Source organism: Caretta caretta, chromosome 4 (genome assembly GCF_965140235.1).
Source record: "Caretta caretta isolate rCarCar2 chromosome 4, rCarCar1.hap1, whole genome shotgun sequence".
NCBI lineage: Eukaryota > Metazoa > Chordata > Testudines > Cheloniidae > Caretta > Caretta caretta.
This window is the reverse complement of record NC_134209.1, coordinates 102,656,119-102,682,939: the sequence shown is the minus strand read 5'-3', so window position 1 is coordinate 102,682,939 and position 26,821 is coordinate 102,656,119. Positions and strand designations below refer to the sequence as shown.

Here is a 26,821-nt window from a genome sequence, read left to right as displayed (position 1 = left end):
TTACATGTAATTAAAGACTATCATAATACATGATTACATGTACTGGGCATGGACAACTTCTGCCCCAACAGTTTATTTGATAGTTATAAGCAACTGAAAATGGTTGTATAATGGAAAGTGTTAAGCAACCTTAGTAGGCAGTGCTACTAGCCTCACCTATACTCTATAATGTGAAATCATCTATCCCTACATTGTGTATTAAACATATTGTGATTTTTTTAAATTAAAAAATGGCTGGGGAGTCTTTACTGGTGTATGTTTCAAGGGTGTTTCACTGTTGGGTTTCTACATGACTGCAGTGCATGAATGTTACCTGCTTGGTCTTCTCTCTTGAAACAGGTTTCAGAGTAGCAGCCATGTTAGTCTGTATCCGCAAAAAGAAAAGGAGGACTTGTGGCACCTTAGAGACTAACCAATTTATTTGAGCATAACCTTTCATGAGCTACAGCTCACGAAAGCTTATGCTCAAATAAATTGGTTAGTCTCTAAGGTGCCACAAGTCCTCCTTTTCTCTTGAAACATGGTTCTGTTTAATGTATTCTATCATTACTTTGCTCATAAAAATGGGTCATGCGGCTAGAGTGGAAAGGCTATCCAGGTGTCCTTGCATCATGTTCATGTAATCCAAAACAGTCCTGGTGGGATTAATTTAAGACTACTAAGTGATTTCCTGAGCCTCTAAAACCAGGAAGTAAAACTGATTCTATTTTAAAAAAAACTTGAGTCATTGCCTGATAATAGAATGTTGGCATCTATTTGCATTTATAAAAACCTGTCACTTTTGCCTCTTTTTTTGGGACATTTTTTCAAACCAAAAAAGCAAACAAAAAGGGGCAGGGAAGAGGTGGTATGGCAGTTCGGTGACAAAGGATGCAACTTAAATTGTGTTTTCATTGTGAAATCTTCGGGGCAGTCTGTCAGCTTTGTACAATGCTGGGTATGTTGTCAATGCTTAAATATTTGGCATAAAAAGCATGACTAGTATATAGTTTCTTATATTGCACAAATCACTCTGGATATATGCATAACAAGAACTATTACCATGTCACTGATGGAATGGAAAATCCATTTTTGAGAAAAGCAATGACCTTGTTTGGGGCCAGCTTTACACTTAATGACAGATTTTATTTCTAGTCAGTTTGAATTACTACTGAGGCTGCCAGAATAAGTTTGCCATCTGTGATTTTCATTAAATTAAAAAGTTCTGGATTTCAGAAAGGTTGGCCATGATTCTGAAAACTGATCCATTAAAAAAATTAGCTTAGGCATGAAGTGCTAACGTACTTGGAAAAGTCCTGTTGGGAACCTCATGATTTTTGCCAGAAGAAGGGAGTAGATCAATTTGTTAGTGTTACCTATCAAAAATAGTTACTGTACATTAGATTATGAATGTTTCCAAATGCAGACTTTTCTTTTCCTTGAGGAGACAGGGATGGGGAAAGACTATAGATTGTTCTCTGGAATATTCTGAAAGTTCATGTGGAGCAGTATCATTCATCCTGGATAAATTGTGACATGTATTAAAAAGGAATTATAGGTGGGTCTGGTAGCACTGCTTATTGAGGTGACCAGACACTTCCCATTATAAAAAACTGTTTTCATTGTAACCAGAATATTTAGCATTATATAGCACTTTCTGTGTTCAAACCACAGTTCCCAAGGCAATAGAGTCAGTTGCAGCTTTGAGTGCTCAGCACTTCTGTATATGAGACCTTAGGTCTTCAAGTCGCACACCAGAACATTGAGGAACACACTGTGAAAAGTTTTAAGTGACTTGCTCAATACTGCCTAGGAACTCTGGCAGAGGTAACATTAGAATCCAGATTCCCATGGTGGCATTCAGCTACTTCTAACCATGAGATCATCCTTTATCCTCCTGCAGTTCCCTGTTTTATTCACTGACACCTTTCAGCTTCTATAACCAAAGAAGCAGGGGCCCTACAGACAGGTTTCCTTCACTATCCAACCCTGACATCTCCAGAGTAGGTTCAGCCTGTACACCAGAGTTCCTCAAAGTGTGGGGCATGCTCTCCCTAAGGGGGCATGGAGGACCATTCAGGTGGGGGGAGACACGGCTGGTGCCCAGTCCAACCCCCACAGGGGTTGTGGGGTCCACCACACAACTCCACTCCTGGCCCCAGCTGACAGTGCTGCACCCAGAGCGCCCCACCCCCACCCCCCATGAGCTGTGGTCCTGCTCTCAGCCATGGCCTGGGGGTAGGGGGGAGTGCAGAAAGATATAAGCGGGGGCACGACCCTGAAAAGTTTGACCATTGCTGTATACAGAATGAGAGATTCTGTGGAAAGAATAGCGTGTGACTGTGTAATTAAAGACTGTATCGTAATGCATATGCACAGGAAGGCCAAATTAAGATTGCGTAGACACCCTTAATTTTGACATTTCCTAATTTTTGAGCTCTTGATTTTTGCAATCTTAACATTCTTTTAATATATCTTTGTGTGTATACAGTATATATATGTTATACTACAGAGCACGCCTGTTTTTACCATTTTGGCCTTTTACAGATGCACAGGGGGATTGGGGTCACCCTTGTCATAAATATAAAGGGAAGGGTAAACACCTTTAAAATCCCTCCTGGCCAGACGAAAAACCCTTTCACCTGTAAAGGGTTAAGAAGCTAGGATAACCTCGCTGGCACCTGACCAAAATGACCAATGAGGAGACAAGATACTTTCAAAGCTGGAGGGGGGGAAAAACAAAGGTTCTCTATGTCTGTGTGATGCTTTTGCCGGGAACAGAAAAGGAAAAGAGTCTTGGAACTTAGTAAATAATCTAGCTAGATATGCGTTAGATTCTGTTTTGTTTAAATGGCTGATAAAATAAGCTGTGCTGAATGGAATGTATATTCCTGTGTTTGTGTCTTTTTGTAACTTAAGGTTTTGCCTAGAGGGATTCTCTGTTTAGAATCTGATTACCCTGTAAGGTATTTACCATCCTGATTTTACAAAGGTGATTCTTTTACTTTTTCTTCAATTAAAATTCTTCCTTTAAGAACCTGATTGCTTTTTCATTGTTCTTAAGATCCAAGGGTTTGGGTCTGTGTTCACTGATGCAAATTGGTGAGGATTTTTATCAAGCCTTCCCCAGGAAAGGGGGTGTAAGGTTTGGGAGGATTTTGGGGGGAAAGACATTTCCAAACGGGCTCTTTCCCTGTTATATATTTGTTAGACGCTTGGTGGTGGCAGGGATAAGGTCCAAGGGCAAAAGGTAAAATAGTTTGTATCTTGGGGAAGTTTTAAGCTAAGCTAGTAAAAATAAGCTTAGGGGGTTTTTCATGCAGGTCCCCACATCTGTACCGTAGAGTTCAGAGTTGGGAAGGAACCTTGACAACCCTTGTTTAAAAAAATAAAAAAAATAAATAAATAAGTGATGTGGTCTGTGTTACATCCTTTTGGCATGAGGATCAAGGTTCAGTTGGAACATAAGGGAGATCAGTTTTTACACTTGGACCAGAGTAGATTCAGTACCAAGAGAACTCTGGTCCAATGTTATCAGAAGATAATCTTAGAATTCCAGATGCTGTTCTAAATTAGATGCTTTTTGTAATACAACTGCATTTGTTCTGTTCTAAACATTATATTCTGTGAACTTGTATACATAGACTGGAAATATTTTAAAGATAGATATAAAAATATATTTAAAGATATATTGGCCATCATAATTCTGTAATCTCCAAGTGATATTTGGCACTATTGTGATGTGAACTTTTAAGAATACGAATCTTGTGTCCTCGCACTTATTCTGAATACAACTGACAGTTTATGCATTTTAAAGACTTGAATGCTATTTTAATCCTGTGACACCAGGTATGGGAAAACCCTTACTGAGTCACTTGTAGCGCCTCCTAACTTAAACAAGACATTGAGTAAAAGGAAGTAAACAAGTCTGAATCAAGCAGTTCAGTGCATTACAGCAGAGAGTCAACCCTTTGCCCAAGTCCTTCATCACCACTGCCATATTAGTATATTGATCACAGCCGCCTTTCTGCCTTTCACAGTTTCAGCAGCAGCAGAATGGTATGGTTAGATCTTTGAGGGACATGAGGACTTTTACCCATGCCTTTTAAAAGATCCTATATTTTTCAAGATTTTAATGTCTGTATAACTGTACTAGGATCTCACAAGTCAGCACATTGCTTGCTGGGGCCATCTGCTTGGCTGTTTTGCAGTGTATATATATATAGATTTTTTTTTCTTTTAATTAATTGATTGTAACCTTTCTTTGGCAAGGGTACATAACTCCAAGTAGCCAGCTCAGTTGCAGTTAAACTTAATTTAAAACTATGCATGATGAGATGCTCTTCACCTGCTATACTATGCAAAATGAACAGTTTTCTTTAGGAATGTTGATAATTCCGTTGTACTTTGACATAAAATACCTTCAGTAGTCAAGGAGCTAGCTTTAATAAGGGAAGTCAAATTTGCTTTTTTTCCCTTAGAGTTTTCATTCATAGTGTAGTAAGATGAGTTAGGTTAGAAGATTAATTTCCTAATCAAGGTATAATGCATGTATTAAACTACAAATAGACTATCCTTTTGAAGCGGACACACTTGAACAGTTATAATAGATCAGTCTGAAGTAATCATAACTCTGGGATGTTTACATCCTGTTTTTCAGTGACCTGAGATGTAGTGCTATCAAAGTAGTTAAGTATACTGTGAACTTAATATAACCTTGGAGCCACTTAAGATCAAAACTGAAAAAATTAGGCTAAAAAGCAGGGACATAAGAAATGTCCTAATAAGAACTTCTAGGTTGTGGAATAACCTTGCAACAATAGAGGTGGAGCCCTATTGACTGGACAAAATATTAAAACAATAGAAAATACACAGTAGTGAACAATCCTGGACTACTGGGAGAAAAATTTTATCATACTCGTCCAAAATATTGCTGCAGCGCTATAAGCTACAATATGTTCAGCAGCTAATGTAGGCTAACTATAATGTGATAACTTTGATATGTTAAACGTTTACTTGCCCTCATGAGCAGAGAAACTTTCTGAAACAAGAATAATAGCTTATACAATTTTGCTATTTAAACTAATATTGATCACAGGTAAACAACCATTTGACCTCTCTGAATGAAGCATTTCACCCCAAAGCATTACAAACTTTCACTCATTCCTCTTAATATTTTAGCTCCACCAGCATACAAAGGAAGTAACGCTGGCAGCAAGGAGGACTGTTCACTCTAATTAAACAATATGTTTCAATGTAAATTTTGCTGCTGTAGCAGTGCACTTCAGTTATTTCCATAAAGAATCTGTCTCTTACCCCTGGTTATATTGTTTCTGATACTGAGGTATAATAGTAGAATATCTTCATCATTCAACTTTATCCAAACATTTGTCTTTTGTGCAAAATAAATCAATAAATATTCAGATAGACTTGAGCAATACTAAGAACAGTGTTTTGTTTAGTTTTTTTGTTTGTTTTTACAGTAAAACATCTGGGAGTTAACATGTTAGTTTTTTAGATATACATGGTGCCACAAAACTCTGGAGACCTCATTTGAATAATTGTGAATCATCTTGCTTTTCAGCCAAACTATTTGCAGTTTTATGGTCTCTCCAGATTTGAGTGACACTTGTGTCACCATAGCCTTATTTTGTCACTTCTATAACACAAAGATACTTTAAGCCTCAGGTAGGGTAGAGATCTTCATGGATGACAATTTAATGGCAGTTCTGTAGTGTGGGTCATGCAAATACTACTTTTTAAAATATTCTGTGTACGCTTCTGAAGTGTTTTGAATTGTAGTCAAGTCACTTTGCATCCTAGACAAAAGTAGACTTGATTGAAGAATTTTCCCTTTAGATCAGATGATGATGCTATCGTGTTTAAGACGATGATATTGTGTTTAAGAAGTAATATGTCATCACTAGGGGAGACAAAGAGCTGTGTTGTCTCAATGTGCATATAGTTTGCAACTGTACATCTTTTATCATACCCAGATGGCTTCATTAATATACTATCCGAGTGACTAGCTAAGGCAGGCATGGGCAAACTACAGCCTAGGGGGCCACATCCAGTCCTCCAGATGTTTTAACCTGGCCCTTGAGCTACTGCAAGGGAGCAAGGAGTGGGGCTTGCCCTGCTCCAGTGCTCCAGCAGAGGAGTGGGGTCAGGGGCTTGCCCTGCTCCGTGCAGCTCCTGGAAGCAGCGACATATCCCCCCTGCGGCTCCTGTACATTAGGGTTAGCCAGGAGGCTCTGCACACTGCCCCTGCCCCAAGCGCCGCCTCCACAGCTCCCATTGGCTGGGAACTGCAGCCAATGGGAGCTACAGGGGTGGCGCCTGGGGCGGGGCAGTGTGTAGAGCCTCCTGGCTGTCCCAACACATAGGAGCCAGGGGAGGGACATGTTGCTGCTTCTGGGAGCTGCTTGAGGTAAGTGCCATCCGGAGCCTGCACCCCTGCCCCCTTCCCGCGTGCCAACACCTTGCCCCAGCCCTGATTCCCCTCCTGCCTTTGAACCCCTCGGTCCCAGCCCAGAGTACCCTCCTGCACCCCAAACCCCCAATTTTGTGAGCGTTCATGGCTTGCCATACAATTTCCACACCCAGATCATAGAATCATAGAATATAAGGGTTGGAAGGGACCCCAGAAGGTCATCTAGTCCAACCCCCTGCTCGAAGCAGGACCAATTCCCAGTTAAATCATCCCAGCCAGGGCTTTGTCAAGCCTGACCTTAAAAACCTCTAAGGAAGGAGATTCTACCACCTCCCTAGGTAACGCATTCCAGTGTTTCACCACCCTCTTAGTGAAAAAGTTTTTCCTAATATCCAATCTAAACCTCCCCCACTGCAACTTGAGACCATTACTCCTCGTTCTGTCATGTGCTACCATTGAGAACAGTCTAGAGCCATCCTCTTTGGAACCCCCTTTCAGGTAGTTGAAAGCAGCTATCAAATCCCCCCTCATTCTTCTCTTCTGCAGGCTAAACAATCCCAGCTCCCTCAGCCTCTCCTCATAACTCATGTGTTCCAGACCCCTAATCATTTTTGTTGCCCTTCGCTGGACTCTCTCCAATTTATCCACATCCTTCTTGAAGTGTGGGGCCCAAAACTGGACACAGTATTCCAGATGAGGCCTCACCAATGTCGAATAGAGGGGAACGATCACGTCCCTCGATCTGCTCGCTGTGCCCCTACTTATACATCCCAAAATGCCATTGGCCTTCTTGGCAACAAGGGCACACTGCTGACTCATATCCAGCTTCTCGTCCACTGTCACCCCTAGGTCCTTTTCCGCAGAACTGCTGCCTAGCCATTCGGTCCCTAGTCTGTAGCTGTGCATTGGGTTCTTCCGTCCTAAGTGCAGGACCCTGCACTTATCCTTATTGAACCTCATCAGATTTCTTTTGGCCCAACCCTCCAATTTGTCTAGGTCCTTCTGTATCCTATCCCTCCCCTCCAGCGTATCTACCACTCCTCCCAGTTTAGTATCATCCGCAAATTTGCTGAGAGTGCAATCCACACCATCCTCCAGATCATTTATGAAGATATTGAACAAAACCGGCCCCAGGACCGACCCTTGGGGCACTCCACTTGATACCGGCTGCCAACTAGACATGGAGCCATTGATAACTACCCGTTGAGCCCGACAATCTAGCCAGCTTTCTACCCACCTTGTAGTGCATTCATCCAGCCCATACTTCCTTAACTTGCTGACAAGAATACTGTGGGAGACCGTGTCAAAAGCTTTGCTAAAGTCAAGAAACAATACATCCACTGCTTTCCCTTCATCCACAGAACCAGTAATCTCATCATAGAAGGCGATTAGATTAGTCAGGCATGACCTTCCCTTTGTGAATCCATGCTGGCTGTTCCTGATCACTTTCCTCTCATGCAAGTGCTTCAGGATTGATTCTTTGAGGACCTGCTCCATGATTTTTCCAGGGACTGAAGTGAGGCTGACTGGCCTGTAGTTCCCAGGATCCTCCTTCTTCCCTTTTTTAAAGATTGGCACTACATTAGCCTTTTTCCAGTCATCCGGGACTTCCCCGGTTCGCCACGAGTTTTCAAAGATAATGGCCAATGGCTCTGCAATCACAGCCGCCAGTTCCTTCAGCACTCTCGGATGCAACTCGTCCGGCCCCATGGACTTGTGCACGTCCAACTTTTCTAAATAGTCCCTAACCACCTCTATCTCCACAGAGGCCTGGCCATCTCTTCCCCATTTTGTGATGCCCAGCGTAGCAGTCTGGGAGCTAACCTTGTTAGTGAAAACAGAGGCAAAAAAAGCATTGAGTACATTAGCTTTTTCCACATCCTCTGTCACTAGTTTGCCTCCCTCATTCAGTAAGGGGCCCACACATTCCTTGGCTTTCTTCTTGTTGCCAACATACCTGAAGAAACCCTTCTTGTTACTCTTGACATCTCTGGCTAGCTGCAGCTCCAGGTGCGATTTGGCCCTCCTGATAACATTCCTACATGCCCGAGCAATATTTTTATACTCTTCCCTGGTCATATGTCCAACCTTCCACTTCTTGTAAGCTTCTTTTTTATGTTTAAGATCCGCTAAGATTTCACCATTAAGCCAAGCTGGTCGCCTGCCATATTTACTATTCTTTCGACTCATCGGGATGGTTTGTCCCTGTAACCTCAACAGGGATTCCTTGAAATACAGCCAGCTCTCCTGGACTCCTTTCCCCTTCAAGTTAGATGTGACCCTCAGGCCAAAAAGTTTGCCCACCCCTGAGCTAAGGACTTGTATAAGAGTTAGCTGGATGAGGCTCAACTAGAATGAAAATAGAAGGTTATTCTGGTAGGCTGCCATTGACTCCTTCAGCTGAGGTATCCTATTACTCACTTTGCTTCTGAAGGTCTTATTATATACGTGCAACTGGTTTTTTGTAGAGCTGTAGAGTAATGACCAAGAGGACTTTTCTTTCCAAAGTACAAACAGGAAAAAGGTCACACTCTTCTTGTCAATGGGAGCATGTTTTGGCAGTCATAACTTTGTTCCTTCCCAAGTGCATCATAAATTGTGTATGGTTGCTTCAGAAGCCTGCTCAGCTAGTACCAAATGCAGTTGGCCTCTTGCTTAGCAGCCCTCTTTGTGTGGGTATCTGCAGTGGCTTCCATTGTGCTTATGTGTAATTCAAGTTGGTTCACCTTAATGTTTTCTGTCCTGAATGCCTTAGAGACTGCTTTTATGTTTGATACTATGGCAGTTAACAAAAGCCAAGGTGCTTGAGCCTGTCCTTTAAAAGGGGGAAGCCTAGAGTTTGGTATTTTATGGAGGAGTTTGCTTCGCTTTTCCTTTCCACCCCCACAGTCTGAGCTATAGGGCACTCTACAAGGCTTATCTACTACTCTTTTGAAGTGGGGGTGGGGTGGGGGGTGAGTTAAGTGGTGTGAATTTAGTCCTATTGAGTTGGGTGAGGAAAACTTGTGGTGTTCTCTCATTTTTTGTGTGTCCTTTTTGATTGTATATGTCTGGAACTTAAGATAGGCACTTCTTGTAAATGTAAAAACACAAATGTTTTTCTGGTGACTGAATTGTTTTACTTGAATTGCCTAGTAACTTAATCATGTTGAATGACTTTAAATACTACTGTATGTATGTTGAACTTCACCAATTCCTTCAATGTAGCTTTTTTCCCCTTTTCATACAGTCCTCAAGAGACCAAGTTTGTACAGTAACCCTTTCAGTGCGGTCAGTTACACAAGCCCTTATAGTCCAAATGCTAGTAGCCCCTACAGCAGTGGTTTCAACTCGCCTTCCTCAACACCAGTGAAACCTCCTTTAGTGAAACAGCTCGTATTTCCTGGTAGCTCAGGTAAGTGTCTGTTCTAAAAACACGGTGTGCTCTTGAGTTGTAGGATGGACTGGCAAGGAATTGAAGCTTATGTGGATAAGAAGATATTATACTAACAACTTGAGTTTCAGTAGGAAGCCTGCATCATATGTGAGATACTAACTTTGTAGGAAAAGCATTTGGCCAGCTTATTTTGGCATGAGTTATGCTGTTTCCCTCTGGGTCTTTTCTGTATTAGTCAAGTAATGTTACATGGACAAATAATGCATGTAACTTACTTGTATGGATATGAGTCATATTGCGTTTATTAAAAGGTTTGGTACAGCTTTTTGTAATATACGTTCATAATGGTTATCTGCACTAGTAGGCTGCAAAGCCTACAATTCTCTTATGCAATGAGGCAGTATAGCCAGCATCCGTGCAGGTGGTATAGAATCTTGTGGTACCAACAACCATATAACCTTGGTGTGAAAAGTGTGTGTATGAAAGGTATGTCTTGAAACTTCACAGTCTGACACACATACAATAACCTTTGGCAGTGTTTTTTGCCTTTATCTTTGGCTTTTTGACTCAGTTTATCTGGGACATCAGCAGACCTGTTGGGGAATGGGGAAGGCATCAGAAATGTGAAAGACTTTCTAGCAGCTTGTATAATTCTGCAAATGTTGATTAATAAAACCACTTTAAACAAATAGTATGGGTTACTGGATATATAAAAAAGTTTTTTTTTACTTAAGTTACATAAGTATTAAATTCCAGTTACATATTTAAGATTGTAACTTAACACGTATATGCAGTTATCCAATGGATCAACAAGTCTCTTGAAGTTTATAAATTCATAGATTCTAAGGCCAGCAAGGATCCCTGTAATAATGTAGTGTGCTGTCCTGTATAACACAAGCCATAGGACTTCCCCAAAATAATTCTGGTTTAAATTAGAAGGCATCTTTTAGAAAAACATCCAGTTTTGTGGAGAATCCACCACAATGCTTGAAAATGCTTTAAATGGTTAATTACCCTCTGTGTGTGTGTGTGTGTGTGTGTTTGTTTTTTAAAAGCCTTATTTCCTGTCTGAATTTGTCTAGTGAATTAGCTGTTTTGATAGATAGTGGGACACCCAGCCTTTTATCCACTAGTAGCCACTGAACTACTATGATACACTAGTAGCTACTGAGCTATTAAAATACAGTGCAGTGTATTTTGTGGGTTTTACTTTAATTTCTTTATACTTGTACAGGTCATTTTAAGAGTTCAGCGGATAGAAATCCTTCACTAAGCCCACAGTCCTCTATAGACAGTGAATTAAGTGCTTCAGAAATGGATGAAGACTCTATTGGATCAAATTACAAGCTAACTAATGTCACAGATGTGCAAATTCTAGCTCGGATGCAGGAGGAAAGTAAGTACTTTGCATACTGAAAGGCAACTCTTCTTTGATTACATAATTCCTTTAAACTTCAGCTGCAGACATTTTTAACTTTCTTATGCAGCAACTGGGGAAAGAATGGTAGAGGAGCGAGCAGGAGTTGCTGACTTATCAAATAGATGGCCCTAGTAGTAAAGTTAGAGCATTTAGAGCAATGAACTACTACATGGGAAAACCAGGTTTGAAATGGTCCCCCAAACTTGTACTTTGGGGCAGAAGTCCTTAAAAAGGTGGGTGAGGCATTGTACTCTAAGTTGTTGGAGGGGATGGGGATGGAAAATAGGTACAGGTTATATGCAGTTTGCAAACTTCGGCACTTTCTGTAACATGACTGACTGACTGACCCTTTTGCCCTCTGGTTAGAGGAGGATAAGGTTACTGTAAGGAGTTGGATTTAGAGGTAAGGAGCAGAAGAAATACTGGAGGACAGGAGAGGCAAATTGATGGCCCACAGTGGATTTTTTTTTTTAAATGCTAGTTGGACTCACCTAATATCCTAAGTCCCTTCTTCAGGGAACAAGTAATTCTTTAGCATACATCTGTCTTGGTGAGCTCAGTGCTCAAAGCCTGGAGAATAAACTTTTTCATTTGTCCACAGAACAGGTACAGATGAGAAAAGCAGCCATGCACACTTTCTCAGTTTTGATGTAGCCTTTGTTCAGCCATTTGTCTATTTTGTTTTTTAGCTTCTGCGGAGATTGCCAAAGGTGCTAATTATCATGGTTACTAATCTACCAGAACAGTTCTCAAACTGGCTTGTGGACCACTTGCTGGTGGTCTATGTGTAGAGCAAGCTGACCATACAGTTCTTCTTACTTCCAGTTGCTTAATGGTGCTGCTAGTAAGAGACATTTAATATTCTTCCTAATATTATTTTTCTAGGTAAGTAATTGCTGTAGTTGTCACAGTGTTATGGTGCAGATGTGAGGGGGAGGTGAGCAACCAAAAATGTAAGATGTGGTCCACACTATGGAAAAAACAAGATTGAGAAACCCGTCACAGGAAAGGGCCTGAGATCAGCTCCTTATTTCACATAGGCTACCAACCATCAGATAACTTTGTTGGTACAGATCTGGGATGAAATGGAATCCTCAAATAAGAGGGACTAGGATTTGCTAAATATGACTTTGAACTTGGGGTAGGTATTTGTATACACTATCTATATAGTATTAGCCATGTCTAGTCTAAGATAATCTGTAAACAATGTTTTTACTGTTGTCAGGTCTCCGGCAGGAGTATGCAGCCACTACTTCTCGACGTAGTTCTGGTTCCTCTTGCAATTCTACAAGACGGGGTACGTTTAGTGATCAGGAACTTGATGCACAGAGTTTAGAGGATGAAGAAGAGAGTACACATCATGCAGTGCATCCAGCTGTTAAGTTCTCACCATCGCCACGCAACTCGCCGTGGCCTTCACCAAAGCAATCTCCCAGGAATTCTCCTCGTTCTCGATCACCTGCTAGAGGCCTGGAATATAGCAGAGTGTCACCCCAGCCTATGATTAGCCGCTTACAGCAACCTCGTCTTTCGCTTCAAGGCCATCCTACGGATTTACAGACTAGCAATGTCAAAAGTGAAGGTAAAGAGCTCTGTCTCAAATGTGTGCACTGAGCACTAATGCAGTAGTATAATGTTGTAAATAAATGTAGTGATCAGTTTGCAATGTGAGTGATCAATAACTTGTGGCAAACCTGGTATACCTAAGCTATCCAAAGAAAATACAAAGGCTCTTAATGGATACCAATGAGACCCTAAGAGCTCTCACACTTGTAAGTTTTTTTTACTTCAATCCAGTAGACATGAGGGATTATATACCTATTTCCTGCATCTGACTAACTGTATTTCTTCTAAATCAGGATGGCCCAGTGAACAGCCACTCATCCTGATAAAACAGTTGTCCCCCGACTCCCATCTAAGGCTATTCTCACTTGGATGAACTCCAGCATTACTTGGGAGCAGCTACTGAGTTCTGTCCTAATCTCTGCAGAGTATAGAACAGGGGTGGGCAAACTTTTTGGCCTGAGGGCCACATCGGGTTTCCAAAATTGTACGGAGGGCTGGTTAGAGGAGGCTGTCTCCCCCCAAACAGCCAGGCAGCCCAGCCCCCGCCTCCTATCTGACACCCCCCCACACTTCTCGCCCCCGTCCCCTGACGGACCACCCGGGACTCCTATCCCATCCACCACCACCTGCTCCCTGTCCCCTGACCACCCCCAGACCTCCCCCCCGCCGCCCCATCCAACCCCCCCCTCATTCCTGACTTGCCCCCCGGGACCTCTGTCCCATCCAGCCCCCCTGTTGCCTGCCCTCTGACTGCCCCGACTCCTATCCACACCCCTGCCCTCTATCCAACCCCCCTGCTCCCTGCCCCCTTACCGTGCTGCCTGGAGCACCGGTGGCTGGTGGTGCTGCAGCCACGCCACCCAGAGCACTGGGTCAGGCCGCGGCTCTGCAACTGTGCTGCCCAGCCACCCAGAGCGTTGCGCTGGTGGTGAGATGCGCTGAGGCTGCGGGGAAGGGGGGAACAGTAGGGGAGGGGCCAGGAGCTCAGGGGCTGGGCAGGAGGGTCCTGCGGGTTAGATGTGGCCCGCAGGCCGTAGTTTGCCCACCTCTGGTATAGAAGCTCCACAGGGACAAATAACCAAGGTGCTGTGATACTTAAGTAATGGATGTGGTATTTAAAACTTAGCTGGAATCCCCAGAACAGGGAAATGCCATGTGTTGGGAAGGGAAGGTCTTTCCCAAATAAGCAGCAATCCTTCTATTCAACAAGTTGGCGGCGGTGTGAGTATGGGCATTCCCTGGAAGAAGACGGTCTTAAACTATGGCCCTGTTAAATTGAGTCTGATGTACAGACAATAAACACTCACTTAGGCTGTGTCTACACTGTGCATCTTACAATGGCGCAGCTGTGCCGCTGCAGCCACACTGCTGTAAGGTGCCCAGTGTAGCTGCTCTTTGTTGCCAGGAAAGAGCTCTCCCAGCTACAAAATAAAACCACCCCCAGTAACAGGCAGTAGCTTTGTCGGCAGGAGAGTGGCTCCTGCTGACGAAGCGCTGTCCACACTGGTGCTTTTCGTTGTCAAAATTTTTGTCATTCAGGGGTGTGTATGTGTTGGTTTTTTCACATCCCTGAGCGACAGAAGTTTTAACGATGAAAGTGCCAGTGTAGATGTGACCTTAGAAAGCTGTTAATTGTTTAAAATACAGATTGGAAGCCTGTGTAAGAATATGCACTTTTGTGTAACGTGTTTAATGGTTTGGACTTTCGTTTTTTTAATTTTAAAGATTCCATGGTGCTCTTTGCAAAAACACAAGTGTTCACCATGGCATATGGGCACAAATTCCATTCTGGATAATTGTGCCTACCTAAAACTATTTTCGGTTAGGTACAGTGAGTCTTGTCAAAATAAACTGTACTGTTTCATCTCAGATGATTGCATGTCAGTAGTAGTAGAATGAATTTTTTTTTTAATTTATATATCGAGAGATTGAAAACTGTGTAATTATATAATACTTTTTCAAAGACTGTTACTTAAGCTAAATTGATGGAAAAATTATTATGGTCAAACATCATGTAATATGTAGTACAAAAAATGCAGATAATCTTTCACAATGCAGTTCACAATGCAGATAATCTTTGAGAGTTTCAAAATTGGCTATATTTCTGACTTTCCATAGCACACAGCAAAATGGCAAAGTATTTATTTGGGAAAAAAATACATGCAGAATATTTCATATGCAAGGCATAAGAAAATAAGTATGTAATCTGTAGAACAGTAGAATGATCTAAATCAGTGGTTCCCAAACTGGGGTTCACGGGAAAAAATTCCCTAATGGCAGACAGAGCTGTCCCTAGGGATGCCAGGCAGCACAGGGCCAGCAGCCCAGAGCCGCTGGACTTCCAAGAGCTAAGCAGATCAAAGCAAGCATATCTATCACACTGAGGAGATATAAACTTCAAGACTCCTTATAAGAAATGGAAAGGGAGGTGGATATTTTCGCTGTTTTTAAAATTAAATAGGCAGCTAGTATTGTTTTTAAAATTATTATGAAGAACAATTTTAAGCTTTGTTGTAACATGCATTGTTTGCCTGGACTGCTCAAGACCTGATTGCTTGTGTAGGAGGAACTCTTTGAGTTGGCTTCTTAAATACTTTCATGCTGTTCCACATCAGATACTCCTTGATGAAACCTAGGAGTCTTGTCTTATAACAGGCTTATTCAAAGTGATTCAGTCTATGAAAGTGAGATCTTGGAAGCGTGTTGCCGTTTTCATAATGTAATAAAAATACTGTAATGATGAAAAATAATAAGTAATGTGTAATAAGCATGTCATAAAAACAAATTTTATATTTCCAAGAACACTACTTCTATAATTTATACTTGAGTAAAGGAGAAAATCTCTGGAAATACTCATTTTTAGGAGGGGGTTCGCGAAACCTGACATTTTAGTGAAAGGGGTTCACAGGTTGTTAAAGTTTGGGAACCACTGGTCTAAATAGTATTTAGTTTTGCCACCGCATGCTTTTGAATTGCAGTGCAGTTTTGTACAGCAAAATTAATTTTCATGTCAGTTTTTGAAGACCGTGAGACCATCAGTTATGTTGTCAGTCTTCTGCATCAGATTGTACATTGTCTTTGTATTGTTTTTTATACAGAAAAACTAAGGCGTAGTCTTCCAAACTTGTCCAGGACATCTAACATCCATGCTGAGTCTGTGAAAAACAGCAGAAGTGATTCAAATTTTCAAGTGCCAAATGGAGGAATACCTCGCATTCAACCTCAGGCCTCAGCCAGTAAGTGTCTTTACGGTGATATTGTAAACACGTATTTTGGAATTAGATTGAAAGCAGTAGCATGTGTTTACAGTTTCATGGTAAAGAGAACCATTTCATAAAGAACTACACATCATATTAGCCTTGATGTTTAGTCAAGTCTGAGATCAGGTTATCTATAAATGCCAAATCTGACAGGAAAAAAACCAACAGATTGTTTCCAAGTTTAGCACTTCTCTTCCATTAAAATTATGTATGTGCCTACTATTGTCCAAGTTATCTTTCATAACTTCTTAATATTTTTCGTCACCCTCTTGAAGTTTCCACAGAGTTTTCCCCTCTTTTTACCTTAATTGTGTGTGAGATTGCTTGTAATTGTTGAAATGCAGTATTAGTGCTGTATTTTCCTCTGTAAAATAAAATGAATACTGGCGAAGCATTACATGAACTTTGAACTGATGAGAAAACATCAGTTGTTACTTGTATACAAAATATGACCAACACTTTTTTAAAAATGATATATTTAATATTTTGGTATATTCTGGTATAAGTGTTTAGTATACATACACTTCAGGCTAGAGTATTGTGGAAACCATTTTTATTTACTATAATTAGAGAACTTGTACAGTGCTACTTTGTACTGTTGCATTTTCTTTTCAAGAGTTTATGAAAACTAACTTTCTGGTTTTCTTCACCCTTTAATTATATTGCAGTACACAAAAATGAGGTAAATATGGTTTTTAAAGGATGCTGAAAGCTGATCTGAAATTTTATATATATTTGTCTTGTTTTGGCTCAGTCATTTATCTCTCTTCCTCTGCCCTATCAGATGGGTCTCTTCTTTGTAAGCCAGTGAAGTAATGAAATGCAGGATATCAAAAACGTAAAAATCCATGCTCAAATGCAGGATTCTTGCAAGTTGCAATACCTTCCAAGTAAAGGATGAAATGACTTTCAAATCCCTATTATGTGCACATACATTACTGTCAAGCAAAACCAACTTAATGCTCTGAGTTAAACTGCAAGATTAGATTTGTATTCATATTGCAGGCCTCTCCTTAAAGGACTCACCATGTTAAAAAACAAAACAAAAGCAAATGTATTTTAAGGTGGATGTCTAGGAGTTCTGTACCTGTATCTTTTTAGTCTTCAAATATTCATTCACAATTGGATGCTTCTAGGATAATGTGATGACCATCTTTGTCTAAGCATTAAAGGTTTAATGTGTAGATTTTTAGTGTGTGAAATTCTAAAGGAAGCAAAACATGATCAAATGGTTAAGGAAGAAAACATGAATTATTATTTCAAGTTGTTAGGCAATAAAAGCACACTATTAGATACAAGCTTCTAAAATATGTGGTGTATATCCTTACTGGATATTAATAGTTTGACTTAACTGAGTTTCTTGCTTTAATAGTTTTAAGAACTACTTCCACTGTCAGACAAACTATATATAAAATCGCATTAAATTATGTATTATCATATTGGTCTACAGTAAGTTAAAAAACCAATTTGGTAGCAGCTCTCCTAATGGAATATTTCAATGGTAGTTTTAATTGCTTAAGAATGTTGCATATTCGTAATAATTTAAAACAAAAGTAGGGTTTTAGCAAACCCGTATCAGTTACTTGGGGGCAAATGTTTTAATATTGTGCAAACTTGAAGGAAAGACTAAACAAAACTTACTTGGCCAGAACACTTTCTGTTGTTTACTATACAAAAGTTAAACTTTACACAGCCTAGCTTGTACTGCTTAATCCTGCCATGAAGTCATAATATTGTGACTTCAAGTTTAGAATGGTAATTAGACTGCAGGATCCAAAGTAGGTGGATGCCCCTGTTTAAACAGTGTAATTAATTAACAGACAGATAAGAATAATGGAAATCATTAGGTGAATTTGATTATATACAATACTTGAATATTTTTTCAAAGCACGAAAGTCCCTGTAGATAAATAGGATTTCATGAATAAAGCCCAGACTTTTACCCCTTAACAGTTTCCTTGCTCTTGTTGATGTCAGATCCTTGCTATTGAATATACAAACCAATATGTTTTTTTTTTTTAAGATTTAGATTAGAACATGAAGTAAATCTATTTCGGATGGTCTTATGTATGTGTACATACAAACAGCCAGTGTTAAGCATTGAGTTCCTGGAATTCTGATCATTCCTGTATTTGAACCTCCATTTTTTCCCATTGACTTTGTATTTAACTGTTTCACTTTGGACAAATGCCATTGTTAAATTGTTGCGAAGTTTGTCATATTTTCCTGTGGCAAGGACTTCTTGGGTTTTGAGATCCAAATCTTTCACCTGCTGGTCTTGCATGAGCTTAACCTTGCAAGTTTGCTACATTTCTATCTAAGGTTGTTGCTTTTTCCTTGTCAAAGGCTGCTGTTCACTAGCTAATGAACATGCTTATTTGCTATGGCTGCATTACTAATGTGCTGTGGATGCTGGCAATTGAAAATTAGTTGGGAATGCAGTAAGACCTCTAAGTTGGCAACTGCTCAGATGTGTGATTTGTTGAACAGGCAACTTTAGAGATGTCTAGTCTAAGTGTAAGTGGAAGAAATGTACTTCCAGACATGATCTTCAGTGTGTGTAGTGTATAGGGTATAAAGACAGTTACTGTGATAAGTTCTTAACTGTAATCCAACTGAAAAATTATTTTCAGTCTGATGCAGTCTAGTGTAAAGTCACTGCTCAATCAGTCCATCTATAAGTAGTGGATTACAGTTTCTGTTTAAAACTGGCTAACTTACATGCTCCTATTTGTAGCGATTTGAAACTCCTGAGTGATATGTAAAAAATCACTTTGAATGTAGATAAACTATTGAACGAGTGTCTCTTCTTACTAGATCTTAACTATCCATATTGTAATACTTAAGTTCCATATATCAAAGAACAAGCTCTTACAAATACCTTTGTTACATTGGATTTTCAAATATTATATAAGTGTATGGACAGTGTCACACATTCCTTTAGAGTTTGTCTCCCAAGCCATGCAAATCTCTGAAAAGCTATTGGGAAAACTTTTAGGGGGACCTTCCAGATGGAAGACAAATACTTCTATTAAATCAAGTACATAATACATATCCTTTCACTTATATCAGTGTATTAAAATTCAGATGTACTAGGTGAAATCCTAAAAGTGGAGTTAAACACACTTGGCTGTTATTAATTCAGTTGGCAGCATTTACGGCCTAGTTGCCTACTTATCTTTTGATAAAGTGGCTGAAATCATAAATGGCCAAGGTGAAGCTCTGTAGCACGGAAAGAGGATAAAAACGAAAATCAAACATTCTGATGCAAATAATGGCCTACATTGCTATAGTTTTTGTTGATTTGAAATATTGCTTTAAAAATATTTGTTATAAATCTGCATTGCACTTCAAGAGTGTGCCCTGTATGGCAGAGTAAGTTTAATAGTATTCGTAGCATTTTACAAGTAGCATAATTGTAGGTGTTATTGTTAAAGTTCAACTTTATGTAACCAAAACTGATAGAAGTAGATAAAATATCTTAAAACATTTGCATTGGATATTATATCCTATTACATTCTGCATATCCACCAAAGGGAAACTACTCATTTTATATATTTCCATGTGAATCATAGAGTATCAGGGTTGGAAGGGACCTCAGGAGGTCATCTAGTCCAATCTGCTGCTCAAAAGCAGGACCAATCTGCAATTTTTGCCCCAGATCCCTAAATGGCCCCCTCAAGGATTGAACTCACAACCCTGGGTTTAGCAGGCCAATGCTCAAACCACTGAGCTATCCCTCCCCCTAGTTGTTTCCTCAGCTTTGCTCCCCTCTAATGCCCAAAATTCTTTTCAGTGATATTAGTGCAAATAATTATGTAGTTAGAGAATCTTCATGAAGTATAGCAGAGAATTTGATCTGTAAATGGGACATCTGTTTTAAAATCTTACATATTGATCCACTAACTTCACTTGCAAATGAAATGTAAGTGTCATGATAGAAAAAATCACTTAAAAACTTCAATTCTAGTACCAGATCTTCATTCAAATCAGTTAAGCAATATCAGAGAATCAGCTAAATGTGCTGTAGCAAAATTAATGGGTGGCTTCCTTACCCAAATATAAATAGGTTGAATAGTATATTGGGACATGGGTTTGAGAAATAAATCTGCCTTTTAAATTCATTCTTGAGAAACTTTCTTCTGGAGCATACAAGAAGCCTCTCTTGTCTTTGAGTGGTATTATTACAGCACAGTGAGACTAGAAGTAAACGTTACTGAATCAATAAGAAACCAGTAGGCAGAGGCACAGGTAGGCATGTTGGACTAGTGGTCTGTTACTGTTTAATTCCTAGATATGATCATTTGGAAGCTTTTGTTCATTTCTACAATTAAAACCATTGTGTGCTTTGATATCTTTTCACTTTTCTTGTTTGTGTTTAATAGGCTGTAAGTGGGGGTACATTGTACAAAAATGCTTTACAACCTAGAAATTAAGTTCAGCAAAGGATTCCCAGTGAGTTTGTACATCAGAAGTGGTGATGAAACTGTGTAGAGGGGGTGTGTGTGTGGGTGTGTGAAGCTACACACTTCTATCACAGAATGGTGTTCAGACTTGTTAGGCTCTATCTGGTACAAAGTATCACCACTGTTCTTTGTATTTATAAATTACAGAGCTAGCTAGTGTTATATTTATGAGCACTTCATTATTTTTTACTATTTTATGAAAGAATAACAATTCGGAGTAAACACTTTTTATTATAGCATTTAAGACCAAGACAAGCAGACATGCCAGCCAGCCATAAATTGAGATGAGGAAAATTGTGCAATTTTCTGTTCTCTCCCTCCCTGCTCCTCAAAGCGCTATTGTACCTTTTGAAGTGGAAGAGGGCCCCTGGAGATAATCTTACATTATGATTGAATATGAATGATTGTAAAGTTGGTGAAGTTAAAAGTATTTTAAAAATGTTACTAAGGTGCTAATTCCCCCCCCTCCCCCCAATCAAAGTGCCTCCAATTCTAGTGTTCGACTTGATGTAGAATGCTGTGGGGCTTGGTGTGCAGGACAGGCCTTGTATTCATAACTGTCCTCCCTCAGGGGTTATGCTGAGGATAGTAACTGAGGTCTATACCATTTTAGTACTGGTATAACTGTCAGGTCGGTATGCGTTTTCTCCCCTACCCCCCACAATAGTTACTTATACAATTCCTAGTGTGGATGCAGTTACACCAATGTAAAATTGCCATGTACTGGTACAGCTTATTCCCATTCCTATATAACTTATACTGGTATAAGAACTTTGGTATAACTGCCGGACACAGTGGGAGCATTGTACCACTTCATACCAGTACAGTGAAAATGGTGCAATTTTTGTGTGTAGACAAGGCCTTAGGCTCCAGTAGAGGCTACTCCCAGCTAGTGAAGATTGCTTTGAGAGTATATTGAATCTTGTCAGTTCCTGGCATGTTCGTTCCTGCCAAGCATCTGGTGCTCCTAGAACTTTGCTGGCTGGCTGTTGGCAAATGGTGGGTTACAGGGACCCTTTAAGGCACTAACAGGACTAGTTTTTTTGCTGAGATCTATTCTTGCAGAGCCAGCAAAGCCCAATAATTCTGGAACATATCTAAATTTGATGGTTGGCAGTCTTGAATTTGATTTTGATAATTAGCTTGCATACGTTTGTGTAAGTTTCAAGGGAAAGTCACCTTTTCTGAAAGTTTCTCTTTGCTTTAAAAGGAAAATTAACCTTGTTTTATCAAGTTAAATCTGACAGTCTTAGTTTCTATCTTTACTTTATATCTAATCTTGCACTGAGATTGCTGTGGCATGTTTGCTGGTGGCTTGTTCTCCCTTTGGTGTGTTTGTTTTGCCTTCCTGGGTTTTTAGCCCTGTAAGAAACTTCTTTACTATTAAGAAATATATGCATTTTGCACTACAAGGTTTTTGACACTTTCCCTTTGCAACCTTTTAATGCAGCAAGCACCACTTTAAAACAAAACACTTCACTTTTTATAGAGCCATAACAGCTTTTGAAAACTGTTGCTCACTTTGCTAGCTGCTTGTTCCCTGATGCTTCACAAGCAGATGTGGTTCTATATCCCAAGTGAATTGAGTTGTTGTCTTTCTAGACAAATATAACACTTCTTATCTTTCAACAGCTATGCAAAGGCAGAAAAAATTGCCTCGTGCTGCCTTCAAAACCAAACAGTTTCTTCAAACTCCATCTACAAAAGGAGGTAACTAACTTCCAGCCTCTTACCAAGTGCCAGCAAAACTCCGAAAACTGTTCACCTGTGTTAAATCTTGTACCTTTAACAAATATGAACAATTGCATGTAGAGATTAACAGTAAATTGAGTTTAATATATCAATATAGCACAATCATGTCTTATCTGCTGTGGGCAGAAAGGTTTCTTGAGGGATGGATATTAACTTTTGAGATATGATCCAAGGACTTTTGACTTCAAGCATAAGAAATAAATGAATAAAAAATCAGTTCTGGATTAGCAAAGCTGATTTCTAAAGCCATATTAATTAAGGCTGCATTTGTGAGATTAATTTTTAATCACTGCATTGTGTTTTTTTTAAACATCTCTTCTCCCTTTGCAATGGAAAATGTCAACAATCATGCATGAAAAATTGTTACCTTACACGTCAATGTTAGAAATAGATGCTAGCAAGTTAGTTAGTTCTGAAAAGTTCAAGTATAGCAGCAATTCTAGATGTGTTGCAAAAATAACAATAATTATACATTTTTAGTTAGGAAAATAGTCTAGAAAATTAGTATAGGGTGTCTGGTTGTTTATGCTATTAATGGCTCATGTACATTCTTGCCAGAAGAGAATCAAAATTTAAACTTTAATCCAACTGGACCAAACTTAATATCTGAGCCCTAATTAGTTGTTTTAAATTCTGGTGGGCTTGTACAAGACACTATCATCTCACTGTGAAGGTATAAACAAAACATACAATTGTATGAGTCTTCACCTTAAAATTAAGTACATTAGAGAAGTCTCTCTTGCAAAGTCACTTATTTTATATCCATGACTGGAATTTTTTCATACCAAATACTCAGATTGATCTTAAAACATATCTCTGATAATTAATAGTCAATGCACAACTTAAAGCCACTATCAAGTTACTTCATTGTATACAGGAAATTTTACTGTCTTCTGCCTTCCCCTTATTAAGAGCACTTTCATCAACCTAATAAAATAAAATTTGGTCCAGATTCTTGTGGTTAATCATAAATATGTCTGTAACTGATCTGTTCAGAACACTTCCTAGCAATATCAGGAATTTCACTCAGTCTTGAGGATAACTAAAGAATTGAACTCTTTTTGCGAGACCTATTTAGTCAGTCACCTGAATTGGAATAAAACTACCAACATCTCCTGAACAAAAAATTTTAATGCAGTCTTTCTGGCTAGCCATTTCCTTTTAGTCCTAATTCTGGATACTTCCCAGATTTTCTAGGGAGAAGTGGACAGAATACTTATCAATCTGGAAATGTTGGAACCTGTAGAGGAATTTAATAGCTTCTCTTGCTTGGGGTTTGAAGTGGTTTCTTTTCATTAGACTCTCAAAAATAAAATTCTAAAGCCCTAGAGTGTTTTAAACTTCAAGTTTGTTATGCAGTCTGTTAGTTTTGATCTCTTTGCATAAAGATCCTAAAATGCTATCTTCAGTTTTGGAATATAGATTTTTGTTTTTCAAGTAGTGTCCCTATGGGTACTCCACTGTAGATGTATCTTCACCCCTACGCCTCTGATCGGAGATTTTAGGTAGCAGTGTCCATTCAACCCACACGTGCGCTGTCTCTCTCCCTTGTGGTCTGCCTCAAGGCTGTCTAGCGCAGTGCGAGGGAACCCCCCTCAGTTCCTTCCTTTGACCTCAAACTGAACGAGCAGTTGTCCCTTCTTTATCTGCATCATTAGCATAAGTAGTAGTTGTTTTAGGTTCTTTTGTTCTTAATAGTTAGTGTTTCATTACCCTGTTGGGTAAAAAAAAAGGAGAGAGGTTTAGTTTACATTTTCCCCCTTTTTTTTTGAGGATCCGCCTCTTCTCTCAGGGTATTTAGAAGACATTCTAACTTCTTTCAAATTTAAAAAAAAAAAAAAAAAAAGGAAGGAAGGAAGAGGAAGAAGAGGAAAGAACATCTTTCTTCTGTATTTTTCACTGTTAGAGAAAATGCTCAGCTCTCCTAGCTTGAAGAGGTGCCTTTCCTGCAAGGAGTTGATTCCAGTAATGGACGGACAGACTCTCTCACTGTGTCTGAGGTAGTCCCATTTCCCTCAGAAGCGCTCCCTCTGCCAGCAGCTAAAGGCAAGGTTTCGTAAAAACCGGGAGCTGAAGTTAAAACTCCTCCTTATGAAAACGGCACTTAAGCCAAGAGGAGACTCTGGTGCCAACCCTGGATCGTCCCCTGAGCCTTCTACTTCAAAAGGGGTAGAGTCGCGAAAAAACCCACAGACTCCTCCTCCTCTCCCCTTGAGCTCAACAAAAAGGGCTCCCAGGTCTCAAACCAAGCTATGGACCAGCTAGAGGGGTTCCCCAGCACGATTGGCCATTATGGCACCAGCAGCTCCAAAGTGTAGTACCCAGAAGGGGGCCTCAGCTATGAGCTCAGCTGCACCGTGTAGAGACCCCAAGGGCTCAGGTTCTGAGGCAGCAGTACTGCCCCTAAGGAGGAGAACAATTACTGTACCGTCTCTAAAAGAGCAGCACCGAGTAAACCTTCAGTACCGGGTATGACAAAGCTCCTGTGTGTGGAAAGCTCCGTGCATTTACAGCAATCGGTACCAACAATATGCCACAGACAGTCCACTGCGGAGGAAGACCTAGTGAGCCAACAGTACTGCAAGAGTTCTGGTACCCTAGAAACCTGAAGGTCAGGGAAGAACCACAATCTTCATTACTTGGTACTGCGGCCTTGGTTCCAATTGCATCCTGGCTCCTAGAATTGCCCTCAGCACTGGGCTGTGTACTGCCAATATCCCAGTCAGTGCCAGCCTTATCCTGTGCTGAGTTGGAAAGTGACCAGGAGGATGTCATTTTCCTGGCCTCTTACCGTGGCCTGCTGTCACTATACAAGGGGCCTCCCCATTTCCTTTGAGCTGAACTGCAATCATGGTATGGGCTTCCTTGGGCACCCCCACTACCCATGTCCTTTCCTTCCTAGTGGCCTTATTCGGATCTTTGGGTGATGTACGCAACCCACAAGCTGAGTGCATACAGTGTGTCTCAGAGAGAGTTCACCAAATGGTCCCCTACAGCCTCACTGTCCAGAGCTCCTGAGCCAGAGGTGGAGGAAACTTTTGAAGACCAGGAGAAAAGGCTCAAAGGGGAAGCTACCCTACAGCAAACTTCTCATCTTTCCCAGATGAGTCTGTAATGCCTCCCCCTCCATCACTAGGTGATGATTATAAGAACTTTCAGGATCTTGCCAAGAGAGTGGCAGATGAGCTGCAAATTCCCCTGCAGGAGATAACAGACATGCATCACAAGCTGGTGGATGTTCTCCATGCTGCTTTCTTGTCCAAAAGTGCCTTCCCAATTAATGAGGTGATTCTAGATCCTGCCAAAGTCATCTGGTCAGACACCAGCCTCCATCGCATCAACCTGCAAGAGAGCCAACAAGAAGTACTACATCCCTCCCAAAAAGGCAGGCTTTGTTTCAACATTCACAACCCAACTCGATTGTAGTGGATGCGGTTAATGCATGGCAAACATCATGCCAAGTCGACCCCATTCAATTGGGATTGGAAGAAGCTCGATCTCTTTGGGAGGAAGGCATATTCGTTGGCGACATTGCAGCTTAGAGTCATGAACTACCAAGCTGTCAAGGCCAAATATGGTTTTATTAATTATGGAAAACACAATGAGTTTGTGGAACATCTGCCTGAGGCACAAAAGGATCAGTTTCAGGCCTTTGTCAGAGAGGGCCATTTAGTAACTAGAACTACCCTACGGATACTGGATGTGGTCGATACAGCAGCCTGCTTGGTCTCTAAGGTAGTGAAAATGAGGTGGGCTTCCTGGTTACACCTTTCAGGGTTGTCCAAAGAACTGCAGACAGTGGTGGAAGATCTCCTGTTTGAAGGGCCCAAGCTCTTGGCGGATAAGACAGACTCCACTCTCCGCACCCTGAAGGATTCCTGGGCCACATTATGCTTCCTGGGAATCTACACTGCGGGACAAAAGAGAAGATATAGCTCTCAACCACATCACAGGTCACAACTTCTTCAGAACCCACCCTCAGTGCTATTATGAATCTTATCGCAAAACGTCCAGAGTACAAAAGTGGAAGCAGTCAGCACTCCAATCTGCGTCCCTTCACCTCTCCTCCACTGAGCACTTTTGACAGTTTGGTTGAAGGCCCGAACAGTTATTCCTTGCAATATCAGCTGCTTTCTATGCACCTGTCATGTCCCTTCAGAAGTCACTTGGCCCTCTTTCACAACAGTTGGAAGAATATCACCTCTGACAGATGGGTCTCGGAGATTATTTTTAAGTGTTACGCCATTCAATTCACATTCCTCCCTCACTTCCATCTCCCTTCCCCGTCCCTCTTCAGGGACCCTTCTCACGGGAATCTACTTCATCAGTAAATAGATCTGTTACCCTTTAGGGCCACTGAACCCAGTCACTGTCTGGGGTCAGTACGATTTTCTGTATGTTGAGTTGCAGGCCCAGCTGCCCAAATGTGCACATGGTCACCTGGATGGCTTGTACTGCGTCCTCGAATGAAGGAGCCCTGAGGAAGCACTCGTCCAGATACAGGTAGATAACAATATCCAGTGTTCGCAGGTGTGCTGCTATGACAGAGAGAACCCTGGAAAATATCCTG

At 40.6% G+C, this 26,821-nt stretch overlaps 1 protein-coding gene and 1 long non-coding RNA gene across 6 annotated transcripts in view; one reads left to right on the top strand and one right to left on the bottom strand.

Annotated features, from left to right (window-relative positions):
- Nucleotides 1-26,821, top strand: part of SLAIN2 (SLAIN motif family member 2) — a 65,379-nt gene that overhangs the window by 26,094 nt on the left and 12,464 nt on the right. For 2 of the 3 annotated variants that reach the window (XM_048848375.2, XM_048848372.2), the window contains exons 3-6: nt 9,642-9,806; nt 11,023-11,184; nt 12,434-12,790; nt 15,873-16,010. In XM_048848375.2, the coding sequence (XP_048704332.1) occupies nt 9,642-9,806; nt 11,023-11,184; nt 12,434-12,790; nt 15,873-16,010 (822 nt within the window). Of the gene's footprint in view, nt 1-9,641; nt 9,807-11,022; nt 11,185-12,433; nt 12,791-15,872; nt 16,011-22,131; nt 22,210-26,821 lie in introns of all 3 variants that reach the window. The other variant, XM_048848370.2, reaches the window with a different exon arrangement.
- Nucleotides 14,849-26,821, bottom strand: part of LOC125635945 (uncharacterized) — a 68,822-nt gene continuing 56,849 nt past the window's right edge. For 2 of the 3 annotated variants that reach the window (XR_012668165.1, XR_012668167.1), the window contains 2 exons: nt 17,122-17,238; nt 14,849-15,929 (listed from right to left, as the gene is read on the bottom strand). This is a non-coding gene — a long non-coding RNA (uncharacterized LOC125635945). Of the gene's footprint in view, nt 15,930-17,121; nt 17,239-26,019; nt 26,162-26,821 lie in introns of all 3 variants that reach the window. The other variant, XR_012668166.1, reaches the window with a different exon arrangement.